Source organism: Peromyscus maniculatus, chromosome 1 (genome assembly GCF_049852395.1).
Source record: "Peromyscus maniculatus bairdii isolate BWxNUB_F1_BW_parent chromosome 1, HU_Pman_BW_mat_3.1, whole genome shotgun sequence".
NCBI lineage: Eukaryota > Metazoa > Chordata > Mammalia > Rodentia > Cricetidae > Peromyscus > Peromyscus maniculatus.
In genome coordinates this window covers 193,442,772-193,458,216 of record NC_134852.1, presented here as the reverse complement: position 1 = coordinate 193,458,216, position 15,445 = coordinate 193,442,772, and the positions used below count along the sequence as shown (strand labels likewise).

Genomic DNA, 15,445 nt, shown 5'->3' with positions numbered 1-15,445 from the left:
CAAGTTTCAGCCAGTCCCTGTTGAGTCTTGGAAAGTTTTTATTAGGCTCCAAAAACTATTGGTTAAATTTAAACTTAGGTCCCCTACATTTTCTTGATTTTATAGCTTTTATCAGAGATGGGAGAGAACTAATGAATAAATGGATTTATTTTAGAGAAAAAAAAATACCAAGAAGCATGAGTGTTTTATTAAGATGATGTGTTCTAATTTGCTTTTTTGTTTCTATGATAAAACACTGACCAAGGGCTGGGGAGATGGCTCAGAGGTTAAGAACACTGTTCTTCCAGAGGTTCTGAGTTCAGTTCCCAACAACCACATTATTGGTTTCACAACCATCTATAATGAGATCTGATGCCCTCTTCTGCCATGCAGTCATGCACGCAGACAGAACACTGTGTACATAATAAATAAAAAATCTTAAAAAGAACACCAAAAACAACTTGGAAAAAGGGTTTATTTAACTTTAAGATTATAACCCATCATTAAGGAAAGTCAGAGTAGGAGCTCAAGGTAGGGGTTTAAAGCAGTAACCATGCAGGAGTGCTACTTCTTGCCTTGCTTCTGGGCTCATGTTCAGCTATTTTTCTTACACATCCCAAGACCAACTTCCTACAGTGGGCTAGGCATGTCTATATCAATTAACAATCAAGAAAATGCCCCACAGGTATACCTACAGGCCAGTCTGATGGTTACAGTTCTTCAATTGAGGTTGGTTCTTCCCAAGTGTGTCAGGTGAAGAACTGATGCTAACAATGAGATTCTACTCCTTGTCATCTTTGACACACAAATATATCACTTTAAATCATAACCTTTCCCTTTTTGTTCCCCAAGACCTTATTACTATTATAATATAAAATACATTATACCTTTAAAAGTTTCCTCTTTAAAAAATTCATCACTTTAAAACCCCAGTCTCTTAACTGTAGGCTCCCATAAAACCAAGATCATGTTATATTTGTTCCAAAAAGAGAATCAGGGCATAGGAACAAATTAAAGCGAAATCTTGAATCTAGCAGTATAAATCAAATGTTGTAGCTCAGTGTCCAGAATCTATGACTCACAATTTATGGGCTACAAAGGGCTTGGGCAGCTCCAAGCTGGAAAGCTCTGCCCTTCACAGAATGCACACACACATGCTGAAAGTCAGTGTATCAGGGGAATTCACTCACCATTTAGGCATTTCACTGGTTCACAGGACGATATGATAGAGTACGAGACTTTAGGCCAGTTACCTTGGAGAGCCCATGAGTGTTGTTGGGACACATTTGCCCTTTTACTGCTTAGGTTTGGGAAAGGGAATCCTAAATAACCACTGGGTAGGTCACAGGGAAGCTCCCAGTGTTTAATCAAGGGGACCTGGGAGGAAGGGCTGGAGGTCTGACCTAGAGATTATAGCTCTATTCCACTCCCTCCTTTCCCTGACAGCACCCCCTACCCCACCAACATATCAACACACACACACACACACACACACACACACACACACACCCCTTGTCTTGTGGCCTCAGGCAGGTCCATTCCACACTTGCTCTCTTTGGTGGATGTCTCTGGTATGCTCAATACTGAGGCTGTACCTATACTAGTGGCCTCTGCTGGCTTCTTTCGGGACTTTAACCCTACCACATAGTGCTAAGCCTCAACTTTTCTCCATTGCCCCTTTAATTCTGGGGTTTCCACAGCAGTGGGATTGTGCCTTCACCAATGCCTTCTCCTTGGCTCTCTTCAGGGATACCCAGACCCTGACACACAGTACCAAACTTCAGGTACTTTCCATGACCCCTTCATGCCTTTAAACCCAGTACCATGTTGGATACTCTTTAATGTTGTATGGCAAGTTCTGCTGCTGGCCTGATGGGCAGCCTTGGTCTCTTCTGGACCACAGATTGTGTGTGCAGACCCTGAGGAGATAACTTCCCTGAGGACCATCTAGATGATCGCTACTCAACTTGGGGGTTGAGTGACCCTTGCACAGGGGTCGTATATCACATATCCTACACACCAAATATTTACATCACAATTCAGAACAGTAGTAAAATTTAAGTAACAGCACAGTAATTTTATGCTTGGGGGTCACCACAACATGAGGAACTGTATTAAAGGGTGGCAGCATTAGGAAGGTTGAGAACTATTGATCTAGACCATAGGCACTGTGTCTGAGAGGCAAGATGCCCTACTAACTGAATAGCTTAGTTTGAAAATCAGTCTAGAGGTCCTCCTGTGTGCTCTTCCCAAGGCTTTAGCTCTTTCTGCCAGTTCATGAACATGAATCCTTTCTCTGGAGGGCCATTATGCTAATTCTCCATCTTAATAAAGTTCTCACAACTGACAGCTAACCTAACTTTAGTGACTTAAAGCTTCTTTCTTCTCTAAAAGTAATAGGTAAGTAAGGAGTTTTGTTTACCAGGAATCTGGATTTCAGTCCAGATATTGCTGTTACCAGGACTAGCTTGAGATGGGATTGAAAGTACATTGTCTTTAGACTCTAACTTCTATTCGTGTGTACCTAATTATATAAAGAACCACAAAACCTATTATTAGATTAAACTTGTTTTATAATAATCAGTCCTAGATGTTTCATAAACATTAGTAGAAGTTTATGGTAAGACTATAAAGTCTGGTGTCCTTCAAGAGACTATTTACAAGATGCAGGAAACCATTTAAAAGAAATTTGGAGTCAAACCATCAAGATAAATACCTGCCCCTGAAGTTGGGATGTTGTGGCAGTGATACTACAGACAGTGGGAGAGAATACTTGAAATTAAATTGATTTGGGGAAAGCTGAACCTTTTTCTTTGGTAAATTTGTTCAGTAATGAGTTAAGTATCAACACACAGGGATTTGGGTCCTATGAATCTCTTGGTGTACTAGTGTCTTAGTTCTGTTTCCATTGCTATGATAATGTATCCTGACAAAAGCAGCTAAGAGAGAAGAGGTTTATTTGGCTCACATTCCAGGTTACTGGCCATCATTGTCGGGGACAACCTTATTGGACAAGAGGAGTTTTTTATCCATTGTAGATAGAAGTCCTATGTCTTTAAAGTATTTTTGCAGTAATATTCTCCTATCTTATGGCTTATCTTTTAATTTTCTCAAGCGTTTCTATTTAAGGCAAAGTTACTAATTTTGAAGAGCAGTATATTGATAGTTTTTCCCCCTTTTTTAGTTTGTCCTTATAACTATCCTATATAGAGAGTCTTTTGCCAAACTAAACGGCATCAAGCTTGTTCTTGTATGTTGTCTTTTAGAAATTCTGGAGTTCCATTTCTGAAACCCTGAGATAAATTTGAGAGGTTTCATTTGCACATAGCACCCTCTGTTGCCTGCAGCACTTCTGGAGTGGCTGCTGGTGGCTGCACAGCCATAGATGGGTACGGCTGGAGACAGTGGGCATGGGGACTTCTCCTTCATTAAACTGCCCTATACACTGGGTACAGACCGCTTTAAAGTGAAATGCTTGAGTGGACATGACAAGCACAGGTGTTGCCAGGTTGGGGAGGGTCTTCAGCTTTGTGTCTTAGAAGTTCTTCTTCAGGTTGATAAAGCCCTGCTGTTCCTGGTTTGTTAGGAGTTTCTGTTGGAAATGAATGTTGGGTTTTACAGCAGCCTTTTCCTGCATCTTTTGAGATGGTGGTGACCAGCACTGGTCTTAAGTTAGTCCTGTATTTCTTTAATAAAGCTCCATTTGCAAGATTTGGTTTTATATCTGTATTTATGAGAAATACTGACCTGTAGCTTTTTTTTTTTATAGTTTTTTTTTTTTTTTTCTAGTAAGGCTAGCTTTCTATAGCACATTTTTCATTTCAAGGCAAGTATCTTTTTATAGAACTGAAATAACCCAAGAAATAGGATGGAGAGTTATGAACTAGCATGTTGAAGCTCTCTGGACACAATAAACAGGTTTTTTAGATCTGTGAGTTGGCAGTACCTGGATTATAGGGTCCATTGGTTGGAATGCTCAATAAAGTAAAACCAGATACTTGATTATAACCATGAAAGATAAGGGGTAGATGTGTTCAAAGCATGACAGCTGAGAGGGAAAGAGATCTAAAACGTACTTGATTAGGGGCAGTGTGGAAGGTTAGGGACAGTGGGAGCTAAAGGTGGGGAGGGAACAGTTCAGTGTTTGTGTAATTCAGTGTGAGCATTTTCCCCGTTACCAGTAGTGCATTCCTTGTGTCATTTTACTCCTTAGGACTTAATGTTTTCTCTGTAATCAAAGTGTTTGAATTTTCAGGTGTCTCTCTTACTTGTTCTTATTAGTGTTTTTGTTCTCTGAGTAACCACACACATTTCTATTTATTACAGGTGGCCGTTTGTTGCATCTGTTTTTTTGTTATTCTTCCTCTAAATCTTGTTGGTACAATACTTGGCCGGAATCTGTCAGGTCAGCCCAACTTCCCTTGTCGTGTCAATGCTGTGCCTCGTCCTATCCCGGAGAAAAAATGGTAAAGAGAAAGCTAAAGCTCATCTGGTTGTTGCCGTAGTGTATTAAGTTTTTAAGGCTGTTGTGTTCGCATAACTTTAGGAGCAGCTTGCTTTTATGCAAACAACTGTTTTAAGTTTAAGAGTTGGTTCATTTTAATTTTGCCATCAGCCTACATTGTAAAGAATATAGTAAGCTATGTCTTGATTTTGCTTTCTGAATATTGGTGCCATTTATATGTCAAAACTTTGATAAATATACTAGTGTATAGGTGGGTGGGAAGTAAAGCTTTAACAGTTTTTTAAGCCTGCAGGTCAGATGTGGCTGTTGGCCTGTTTTTGTTGTTGGGTTTTTTTGTTTGCTTGATTGGTTGGTTTTGTTTTGTTTTGTTTTGTTGGTTGTTTTGTTTTTGTTTTTGGAGATTGTGTAGCCCTGGCCATCCTGGAACTGACTCTGTAGACTGAGTGCTGGGATTAAAGGCCATGCGGCACCACTGCTCAGCTATTGTTGCCTGTTTTTGTAAATAAAGTTTTATTGGAACACAGCCATATCCAGTCTTCACTTACTACTTATGGCTTCTTTTACTGTCCAGCATCAGAGTTGACAGAGCAATAGTTACAACAGAGACTGTATCACCACCAAAATCTGAAACCCTCAGAATTATAGAAAAATCTTTCAACTACTTGTTTATAATTTTTTTCTTTCCAGATACTTTATTCTAAATATTGGCCCATTTTTTCCCACATAAATCCACCAGTTGAGAAATGGATTGAGACCACTTGTAATAAAATATTTGAACAGAAAAAATCCAGAAATATATTAATTTGATACTTCTCCGCTAAGAAATGATAGGAAAAATATTAAAAATCTTTATCAGCAAACTTTGTAGGGATAGTAAACATTGCAGATTGTAACACAGTAGCTCTAATCTGAGCTGTGTTTCAGGTAGCATTGGTCAGTGCTGCATGGCATCAAGGCATACACATGCAAGTGTTCAGGACCAAGGCGTCAGTGAAGTTCCACAGTGTAACTCGGGCGAGCACTGCCAGAAACACCTTGGGTTCATGTTTGCTCGATTTTGAATTAATTTTTGCTTATTGAATGTTCAGAAATCTTTTATTCTTGCTGAAGTTTTCACAACCTACTCATTCAGTTATATGATCCCCAGTCTAAAAGCTTTGATTTAGGGGAGAGTAACATATTCCAGTTTTAGGAATTGTTGTGTGCTTTTCTTTGTTAGATTGGTGCCTAAGAAACTTTGGACTGAAGAGTTTTGAGTCCATTTTTTAAACTGCCTCTCCCCTAAATCAGTATTAGATACTAGGGCTCATTAATTACTCATGTTCAGCTTATTACTAGAGAGAGAGGAAGGAAAAGCCTAGTCAGAAAGCACAGAAGCTCTTTGGGAAGTAGGGTTAGTGAGGAGAGGTGTGAACAACACTTGCTTTGTCTACCAGAGATAGGTCTTTTAGGTATGGGGAGGCTGGTGTGTGGCTTCCTTTTCTTGTTTTTTAATCATACGGGAACCAAAATCTGAAATCTGAGTACTAGATCTGGCTTTTATTGGATGGTTACCTGGAATAGATCAGTTTTAATCTCAGGACCTTGGTTTTCTATAAAACAAGGAAGATTATAGTAAATGACTTTTAAGTTTGTTTTTTCTCTCTGTCTGTCTCCTCCCCCCAACCCCACCCCCGCCCCCTCAGTTTACATCTGCTGGCCAGCAGTAATTAGTGGCACCTGATGTAGGTCAGCAGACAGATAAAGTAAGTTCTGAGGCATGTTCAGGAGTCTGAGAAGGGGGGGAGCCATGTCTCCCTGGGATACAAAGGGAAAGAAGGCTTTGAGAGCTGCAATGCTTGCTGGAAGGAGAACATGAAGTTAGAGACAGCATTCCAGATAGAGAATTGATGATTGTCACTCAGTGAATGTTGGCTGGGAGAAGGGATGAAGTTTGAATTTAGTCTTTTTTTGCCCTATTGTAAAGCAAAATTGACAATGCCTTGATTGTTGAATTTTTGGAAAAGAATTAGAGCCAAGAAGAAAGCAGGTAAAGAAATGGCAAGGTTAGTTTATGAAAATTTGTTTCAGATAAGGGTCTCAACTTTTTTAAGTAGATACCTACAGAGTTCTCAGAAGTTACTGAAAACTGGTAAACTGGGAATAAATACTTAATGTGTTTCTTGTTCTGCAGTAACAACAATTTGTGTTCCTTAAATACTTTACTCAGGCTTTAATGCTGAAAAGAATATTGATTTCAACTGATGACTAATTTGAAGTCTCACTCACATTTTTATGCCTCTATGGGTTTTGGTTTTTCTTTTTATTCATTTGTCTTTATTCATTGGGATGATTTTTAAAGTATTAAACATCACCTTTTTATTATTGGGATTTATACATATATTATGAAAATTATGCTAAAAGTACTCTGTTAATTATATTATTTTCCAGGTTTATGGAGCCTGCGGTTATTGTTTGCCTGGGAGGAATTTTACCTTTTGGCTCAATCTTTATTGAAATGTAAGTTTGGGCAATGTTTTCATGTTTTGAAGAATTTAAGAATTTGAACATGCTAGATTGGTATGGAATCATCAGACAAGGCAGTCTCTCTGGAGTCAATTTTGTACTGCTATAATGAAGTACTGAGGTTGCTAACTTTTTTAAATGAATAATTTTATTTAACTTACAGGATTAGGGATTCCAAGTCACAGTACATCATGAAGGGAAGTCAAGGCAGGAACCTGGAGGCAAGAGCTGATGCAGAGACCATAGAGGAAACCTCTTACTGACTTATTCCCATGGCTTGCTCAGCCTGCTCTCCTATACAGCCCGACACCACCTGCCCAGGGATGGCACTGCCTGCAGTGGTCCAGGCCTTCTCAAGTCAACCATTAGACAAGAAAGTGCCCCTCTGACTTGTCTACAAACCAATCTGATGGAGGCATTTTCTCAGTTGAGGTTCCTCTCCCCAGATTATTCTAGCTTGTGTTAAGTTGACGAAAAGCATAACCAGCACAACTCATGTGTATAAATGTATAAATAGGTGGTTGTCTTTCATCACGTGTTAGCTCTGAGTATACTGCAAGCCTTTGTGGGTCTTAGAAGGAGATTGGAGTGGGTCACTCTGACTTGTTTAATAAAGCCAGTTCAGGAACTCTGTACTTGCAGCTGATAGTCCTCACTCTGACTTGACCACTTACTTCTGCTCCCTCGGCCCTCTCTTCCATTAGACTCCTCTGCTCTTTCAAGTCATGTCTGTTTTGGTTTTCTCACATCCTGTCCTCCTGGAATGGCATTTTTAACCTGTCAGTCTAGGCTTACTTTATTTGTATTTATTTTGTTTATATGTTTTAACCTTTCAGTCTCTTTGTGTCGTTTTCACTAAGGACTTTGAATCTCAATGTGATGAAATGCTACTACTTTCATGATGTGACCAGCTGGGTTGTTTATAGAATGAACTGATCTTGTTGATTCTCTTAGCTCTTGCCCTTTTGTTGATGTTCTAGCCATGTTGAACATTTTGAGGGTTTTTTCTTTTGTTTTGAGATTTATGTGTGTGAGTACTTGTTTACATTCATTATGTGTGCACCATGTGCATGGCTGGTGCCTGTGGAGGCCTGGAGAGGTGTCGGATCCCTTGGAACTGGAGTTACGAGGTTGGAGCTGTCATGTGGGTGCTGGGAACCAACTCAGGTCCTCTGCAGGAGCAGCCAGTGGTTGTTTTGTTTTGTTTTGTTTTTTCATTTCTTACACTCATGATATTAATCACATTTGTGGTATTCATAGATTACATTTGCAGTATTCATTCAATTATATATATATATAATTAAATTTAATATATATTTAATTTAATATATACATAAATTTTAAATATATAAATTTAATATATATATTTAATTTAATATATATAAATTATATATATATAATTAAATTTAAAATTAAAATATATATTTTTTTTATTTTAAATGTCGAATGTCATTTCTTGAAGGGGGTAGGAGGTTAAATACAGGCTTACAGCACAATGGGAGGACCCTGGAGGGCAGAAGTTCGCTACTGATATTTTACAATCTTGCATCTAAGCTGTTAATGCCCATTATTCAGGATACACAGACAAGGAACTTCCCTTAAGCATTCAGGAGGGTGGAATCTGGCAGGGAATTAGCATTGGGAGGATATCAAGGTCAAGGTCCGCAAGCAAGGCAACAGTTACCCAAAACGGGGACCAGGGCCCTGCAGGTCCCCCTTTTATTAAAAAATGAGCTTCTGACTTGGGTTGCGTGGGACATCAGCAGGTCACCTTACCTGTCATGGAGATGCCTGCCCAGGCCACACAGGTGCTCTGTCTTAGGTTGGTGAGTGCCCCCCCCAGGCATTACCCATCTCTGAATACTCATTATCATACCAGCTCAATCATGTGTGAGCTGCATGGTTAATTGCTGCCAAAGATCTCAAAGTGGCACTGGCACCCCGTGCTTTTAAACTCTGAGCAATCTCTGTGGTCCCAGAGTGTTCTCTTTGTTTCACTTACTGAGTTCCTTTACTTAGAACCAGTCCTCTGCTCCTGGTGTTATCTATCACAAGTCTTTCTCCTGCTCCCCGCCTCACTCATGAGCCTTGTCCTGTTTTCACTCCTTTCTCAGTTCCTCACCTAGTTGTACCAGAGGAATCACTCCTCTCGTTTGCTGGGTATAGTGAACATCAGGGGTCAGGGTTGTCTTACTGCCAGGGTTTCCTACCAGCCAGCGATCTCCTGGAGAGTAGTGATGTTTCCTTACAGTGCTGATCTTTACTGCTTGCTTGCTTACTTTAAAAAAAAAAAAAAAAAAAAAGCTTTTTTTATTTTTTGAGATTGTAATATAATTACATCATTCCCCCTTCTCTTCCTTCCTATGTGACAAGGGATCTGTAAATCGTTGTTGAACCATGCAGGCATGTGATTGAATAGATGAATTACAAAGCAGGAATGTTGTAAAAAGAGCTAGAAGACTCAGTTACGGATGATTTGAATAATGAATGGATTTAAAGAGCTTTTCCTTTTTTCTTCTTAATGCAGACTTATACTACTCTCCCTTTCTCCCACTGTCCTCTGAAGACAGTGTCAGTCTCCTTTAGACCTTAATTTCTGTTCTGTTTTCCTCTAATTCTGTATATTTCTCAGTTTATCACTTATTTTTCTGTTTAACAGAATGTTTTCTAAAATGTGAAATATATTACTTGAGTAGTGTTTCATCTTAAAAAATGGAAGAATGAAGGAATTGACTTTATTTTATGAATGTAGATTGTGACTGTTCTCATTTTCCACATTTTAACTTGTTTAAATTTCTAATTTAGTCATTTTGCTCAGTGACAAATGCCTCCAGAAGAATTTGTTCTTTAAAAAAGAAACCACAAAAATATTTTGAGAATTTAGTAACTGAGAGTTAAGAGAAACTGTTGGAAATTACTAGAAAGATGGTAACAAGCTGTAAGTGAAGTCAAAGTGAGAGCTAAGAGAAAGAGGAAGCTTCAAGGCTGTCCTCATGTTCCTCCTCAGGTATTTCATCTTCACATCTTTCTGGGCATATAAGATCTACTATGTCTACGGCTTCATGATGCTGGTGCTGGTCATCCTGTGCATAGTGACCGTCTGTGTGACCATCGTGTGCACGTACTTCCTGCTAAATGCAGAGGATTATAGGTGGTAAGTACTTGTGGGTGCAACCTCTCGGGAGCCTAATACCTTATTTATTTGTTTGTTTGTTTATTTGTTTATTTATTTGTCTTTTGAGACAGGATCTCTTTTTTTTTTTTTTTTTTTTTTTTTTGGTTTTTCGAGACAGGGTTTCTCTGTGTAGCTTTGCGCCTTTCCTGGAACTCACTTTGGAGACCAGGCTGGCCTCGAACTCACAGAGATCCGCCTGGCTCTGCCTCCCGAGTGCTGGGATTAAAGGCGTGCGCCACCACCGCCCGGCTGAGACAGGATCTCTTATGTATCTCTGGAACTCGCTATATAGACCAGACTGTCCTCAAACTTATAGATAACCACCTGCCTCTGCCTCCCAAGTACTGGGATTAAAGTTCTGTGCCACCACACCCAGGCAGGATCCTAGTATCTGAAGTTTGCCTTTGAAGCCTGTTAAGCTGAGGAAAGAATTTCCACAGAAATTGTGCTGTTTAAGATAATAGAGGATCTGGGGATGGTAGTGCACACTTGTAACCCTATCCCTGAGGAGACACTTGGCTATAGAGTGATACTCTGACCCCAAAATAAAATGAATGAATAAGAAAGATAGTAGAGGGATTTTTTTTCCTCTAGTTGTAAATATAATGAAAATTTTATAGGAAAATGATATCAGTCCAAGTTTTTTTTTGTCCTATTTGAAATATTTCTGCAAAGTGCTTGATGATGGGTTTGTGAGGAAGCATCTTTGTTTTAAACTTAAGTCTGAACGGGAGAATTGGTTTATTTAAAGTCCCTCAGAGAATGTAACAAGACTCTGGAGTTTCTAGTTCCCTAGGCTCTTTGTTAATATTTAAGCATCAGGTACAAGGATTTGTTTTTAAGCGTGTAGAATTTTAAAGGATTTTTTTTGTAAAATTCTTTGCCTTAAAATTTTGAGTGCTATTCATTTCAAAGACATAATCCTTTTTCATTTTGTTTTTTTCCCAGGCAATGGACAAGTTTTCTCTCTGCTGCATCAACTGCAATCTATGTTTACATGTATTCCTTTTACTACTATTTTTTCAAAACAAAGTAAGTGGAGTTTTTCTCTCATGTGTTACCTAGTAAACTACCTTTAAATGATAAAAGTGTAAAGCATCAGATTGAAAGTAAACTGTGTGTATTGAATATTATTTTATTGTGTTGCAGGATGTATGGCTTATTTCAAACATCATTTTACTTTGGATATATGGCGGTATTTAGCACAGCCTTGGGGATAATGTGTGGTAAGTTTTTAAATTATTGGAACATCATGAGAAAAATGTTGAGCATCTCAGACTCAGGAAAACACTGTAATTAGAAATTAAGAAATTCTGGGATGGCAGGGTAGTTCCGTGGGGTAAAATTTTTTCTGCTCAAGCCTGACAAGCCTGAGTTGGATCCCTGGAACCCTGAAAACTGGATCCAGAGAACTGACTCCACAGACCTCCATTCATGCCTCACCCAATAACAATTAAATAGAAATTAAGGAATCCGTTCTGTTGCTCTATCAGGAACACCAAGGTGAATCCAAAAGTTTGTCTTCAGTCTTTTTGACTCTCCTTTAAAATCTGATCTATTGTTTAATTTCTGTTTTTGTAGCTGTTTTAATGATAACTGCAGACCACAGAATTACTGTGATTAGTTTCTCATTCATGTTGGGGAATGCCTTGTTTTGATATTGTGTCTTTCTGTGTTGTTCAGTCTAGTCTTAAACTTCTAGACTCAAGTGATCCTCCTGCCTCAGCCTCCTGAGCAGCTGGGGTTATAAGTGTGTGTGGTACCACATGCAGTTGAGAATTGGCATTTTAAAATATGTGATCAGTGGGAAGGATTATAATGTCAGTAGGTGTAAGGTGTTGCCTGAATGATTTCTGCTTAGACGGTTCTTGGAATGTTGCTGAAGGTACCGGTGTCTAGCGGCAGCACAGGTTAATGACAGTGAGTGCAGCATACCGATTTAGTTTTTCACAAGGTTTGGCTGATCGTATCCCTGAGATGCTTCCCGTGTTCCTCTCCACTCCGCCATACTGCCTGTGAAATAGCGGTTCAAGCTACAGTAACCTTCAACAGGTAGTTGTAGGTTTTTATTGGGAGGCATGTGATGTGTGTGAAGGTAGAAGCCATTGATAGTTATTGCCTACTTTAAGTAATTCATTGGTTGTTATAATGTTGTAACACTTATTCCTGTTTATTAGCATAGATTTGTTTATAAACAGAGTCTTCTTTTCCTCATCTGTTTTGTTACCTTGAGATAGACCAGTTTGGTGAATACTAATCGGTTCATGGTTGGGGGTGTAGCTCAGAGTGCTTGTCTAACGTGTAAAAAATTTTTGGGTTCAATTCCTAGTACTGTTAGAAAAGTGATTAGTTAGATTTGTGTGTGTGTGTGTGTGTGTGTGTGTGTGTGTGTGTGTGTGTGTGTGTGTGTGTGTACACTATCAATTAACTCATGGAAGATGTAATTTAAAAATTTTTAAGGAATCCAGTGAAGAATGGTCATTGACCAGCTATTCTAAAAGGCTCTGAGTTAAAAAAAAAAAAAAAGAAAGAAAGAAAAGGTCCCAGATATTTGTCTATGAAGACTATTTAGTTTGTTTATTCATTCATCCATTCATTCAACTTATTCAACAAATAATCATTGAGTAACTTTCATTTGCTGGGTGCTCTTAGACACAAAAGGTAAATATTTCATTAACAACATGCCCTGTTTTCTGAAATTTTGATCCCCATTTGAGATTTTTTGTTTGAAGCCAACAGTTTAAAGCTCCTGACCCACTTACCTGTCTCTTTTGTTCATTCCCTGAAGTATGTAATCCTTTCTGCCAACTCTACAGCTTTTATAACTTACTTATATAGAAAAAGGAGACACCAGAAAGTATCTTTTTCTAGAGTTATAACACCATGGGGTCATGCTTCTCTCAATCCCCAAAGCCTCCCTTTCTACTTCTTATGGCTCTGTAAGTTTTTGGATATTACAACATCTGATATTGTCATGAATGATCATTTACACTTCTAATACCAGCACCCAGGAGGCTGAGGCAGAAGGTTCCAGAATTCAAGGACAGCCTGGGCTACATAGCAAGATTGTGTCTCAAAAAAGAAAAAAGTATTGCTTTAATGGGTTGGATTTGACGTTACCAAGTCACTCTTTCTTTTGTGAGCTATATTTTAATTCCACAATTACTGACCATACAAGTAATAATTGTGATTTGATTCTAAATAACAAGTTAAGTTTGACTATAACAGATGCTTTGCAAAACAAATAATAGCATTTAAGAAATTCAGTGAGAATACTAACATAAAGACATTACCCTGAAAAAGGAATAGAACTCTCTAGAACAGAGAACATTTAATATTTGTAAATGGCAGACTCTGATCCCACTCTGTTTCAAAATACATTATTTTATTTTTGCAGGAGCAATCGGTTACATGGGAACAAGTGCCTTTGTTCGAAAAATCTATACTAATGTGAAAATTGACTAGACACCTGAGACAGCCTGGAACTTCGGATCAGTTTCTCTTTCATGAGGGTGGAACTTGCACAGAAAAGAAGAATAAGCGCAAGAAGAGATTTGGGCTGAACACTGGGTACTTCGTGGGTCTCTTTCATGGATGGCTTAAAGTAACATCTATTTCCATTGATCCTAGGTTCTTACTGACTGCTTTCTCCAACTGTTCACAGCAAATGCTTGGATTTTATGCAGTAGGCATTACAGTACATGGCTAATCTTCCCCAAACTAGCTCATTAAAAATGAAATAGACCAGCTCTCTTCAGTGAAGAGGACAAATAGTTTATTTAAAGCATTTGTTTCAATAAAAGAACTAGAGGGAAACGTGGATGCTAAAATTCCATGAGTAGAAATCTTCCTGGCACTTGGTGTTTCTATGTTATTGAAAAATGATGTTCCAGAAAGATTATTTTTTCTCTTATTTTTACTGCCATTGTTGATCTATTGTGGGACATTTTTATATACTGAACCTGGGTTCTTTCTGACCTGCTGTTGTTCGTCCCTTCACTCAATTACATCTTTTTTTTTTTTTAAACAAAATTAAAAACTATTAAATTCTGCATGGAATATATCTGCTGTCATCTTAATCTTAGTTGGATCAACCTCATTTATTTATCTTAAAATTAACTAGTTATATCTCAGTTCCATCCAAAGAAAATACAGTATGAAAATAGAGGTGTATTCTCTATAATGCAATTTACTGTACAGTTAGAAAGCAAAGTGTTAAATGGAGAAGATACTTGTTTTTATTAAACATTTGGAGATTTAGATAAATTACATTTTAACTGAATGTCTAAAGTGATTATCTTTTCCTCCCTCCCCCTAAGTTAGTCTTACATCTTTTTTTGGGGGTTTCAATGAAGGCTTTACATAAGAAATTATTAAAAAAAAATAAGGGGGGCATAAGTGTATATACCATTAATAATGTCGTGTAGGTGTAGGCTCGTGGACGCATTTGGATGTACAGATGACTGGAAGACTTCTTTGGGATGATGATTGCTGTAGAAATGTGTGGGTTTGGGTGGCTTTTTACATCTTGCCTACCATTGCATGAAACATTGGGGTTTCTTCAAAATGTGTGTGTCATACTTCTTTTGGGAGGGGGTTGTTTTCTTCTTTTATGAAACTCCTACTGGAGCTAAATTTGTAATTTAGAAACATTTAATTTTGTTAATCCTGTCTGGGACATTTAAGTAACATCTAAAGCATTATTGCTTTAGAATGTTCAAATAAAATTTCCTGACCAAATTGTTTTGTGACAGTAGATGTGTTTATAATTTGGAGGTACCTGCTCAAAAGGCAGTATTCTAAAATGCCATTATTATTTTTTTGATACACTATAAAGTATACTTTTCAAATACAGAGGACCCACACTTTAAATCCCCCAAACACAGAGCCAGGTATGGTAGTTTATGCCTATAATCCCCGCTCCGGGGAAGCTAAGAAGGAAGGTTGTAATGAATTTACGGACTGGGCTACAGAGTAAGTTATAGACCACTCTGTGAGTTATGTGCTACTCTGTAAGACCGTTCCAAAAAAAAAAAAAAAAGAAGAAGCAGCAGCAGCAAGTCCAGAAGCCTGTCTATGGATAGTTACAGATAAACTATGAGTGATGATAAACCTTTATATGAGATTGTGACATACAGATCTAAATAAACACTGATTGAATTGCTGTGCCATGTGAAATAGATGGGAATGTGAGTGGCTAAGCCAACAATGTTAGCTCATTCAGGGGCTGAACAGATGAAGGCTATAGAAATCTCAAATTATTTTAATTTGCACAAAAATTTCTGGATCTGCTCATATTGTGAAGTTTTCTTAGAACTATT

General features: G+C 38.2%; 1 protein-coding gene across 1 annotated transcript in view; it reads left to right on the top strand.

Moving 5' to 3' along the window:
* Tm9sf3 (transmembrane 9 superfamily member 3) overlaps positions 1–15,171 on the top strand; it is a 52,100-nt gene extending 36,929 nt beyond the window's left edge. The window contains exons 10-15 of the mRNA XM_076563090.1: positions 4,306–4,445; positions 6,875–6,943; positions 9,957–10,103; positions 11,073–11,156; positions 11,274–11,350; positions 13,522–15,171. Of these exons, the coding sequence (XP_076419205.1) occupies positions 4,306–4,445; positions 6,875–6,943; positions 9,957–10,103; positions 11,073–11,156; positions 11,274–11,350; positions 13,522–13,589 (585 nt within the window). The 3' untranslated portion in view covers positions 13,590–15,171. The remainder of the gene's footprint in view (positions 1–4,305; positions 4,446–6,874; positions 6,944–9,956; positions 10,104–11,072; positions 11,157–11,273; positions 11,351–13,521) is intronic.
* Positions 15,172–15,445: the final 274 nt, after the last annotated feature.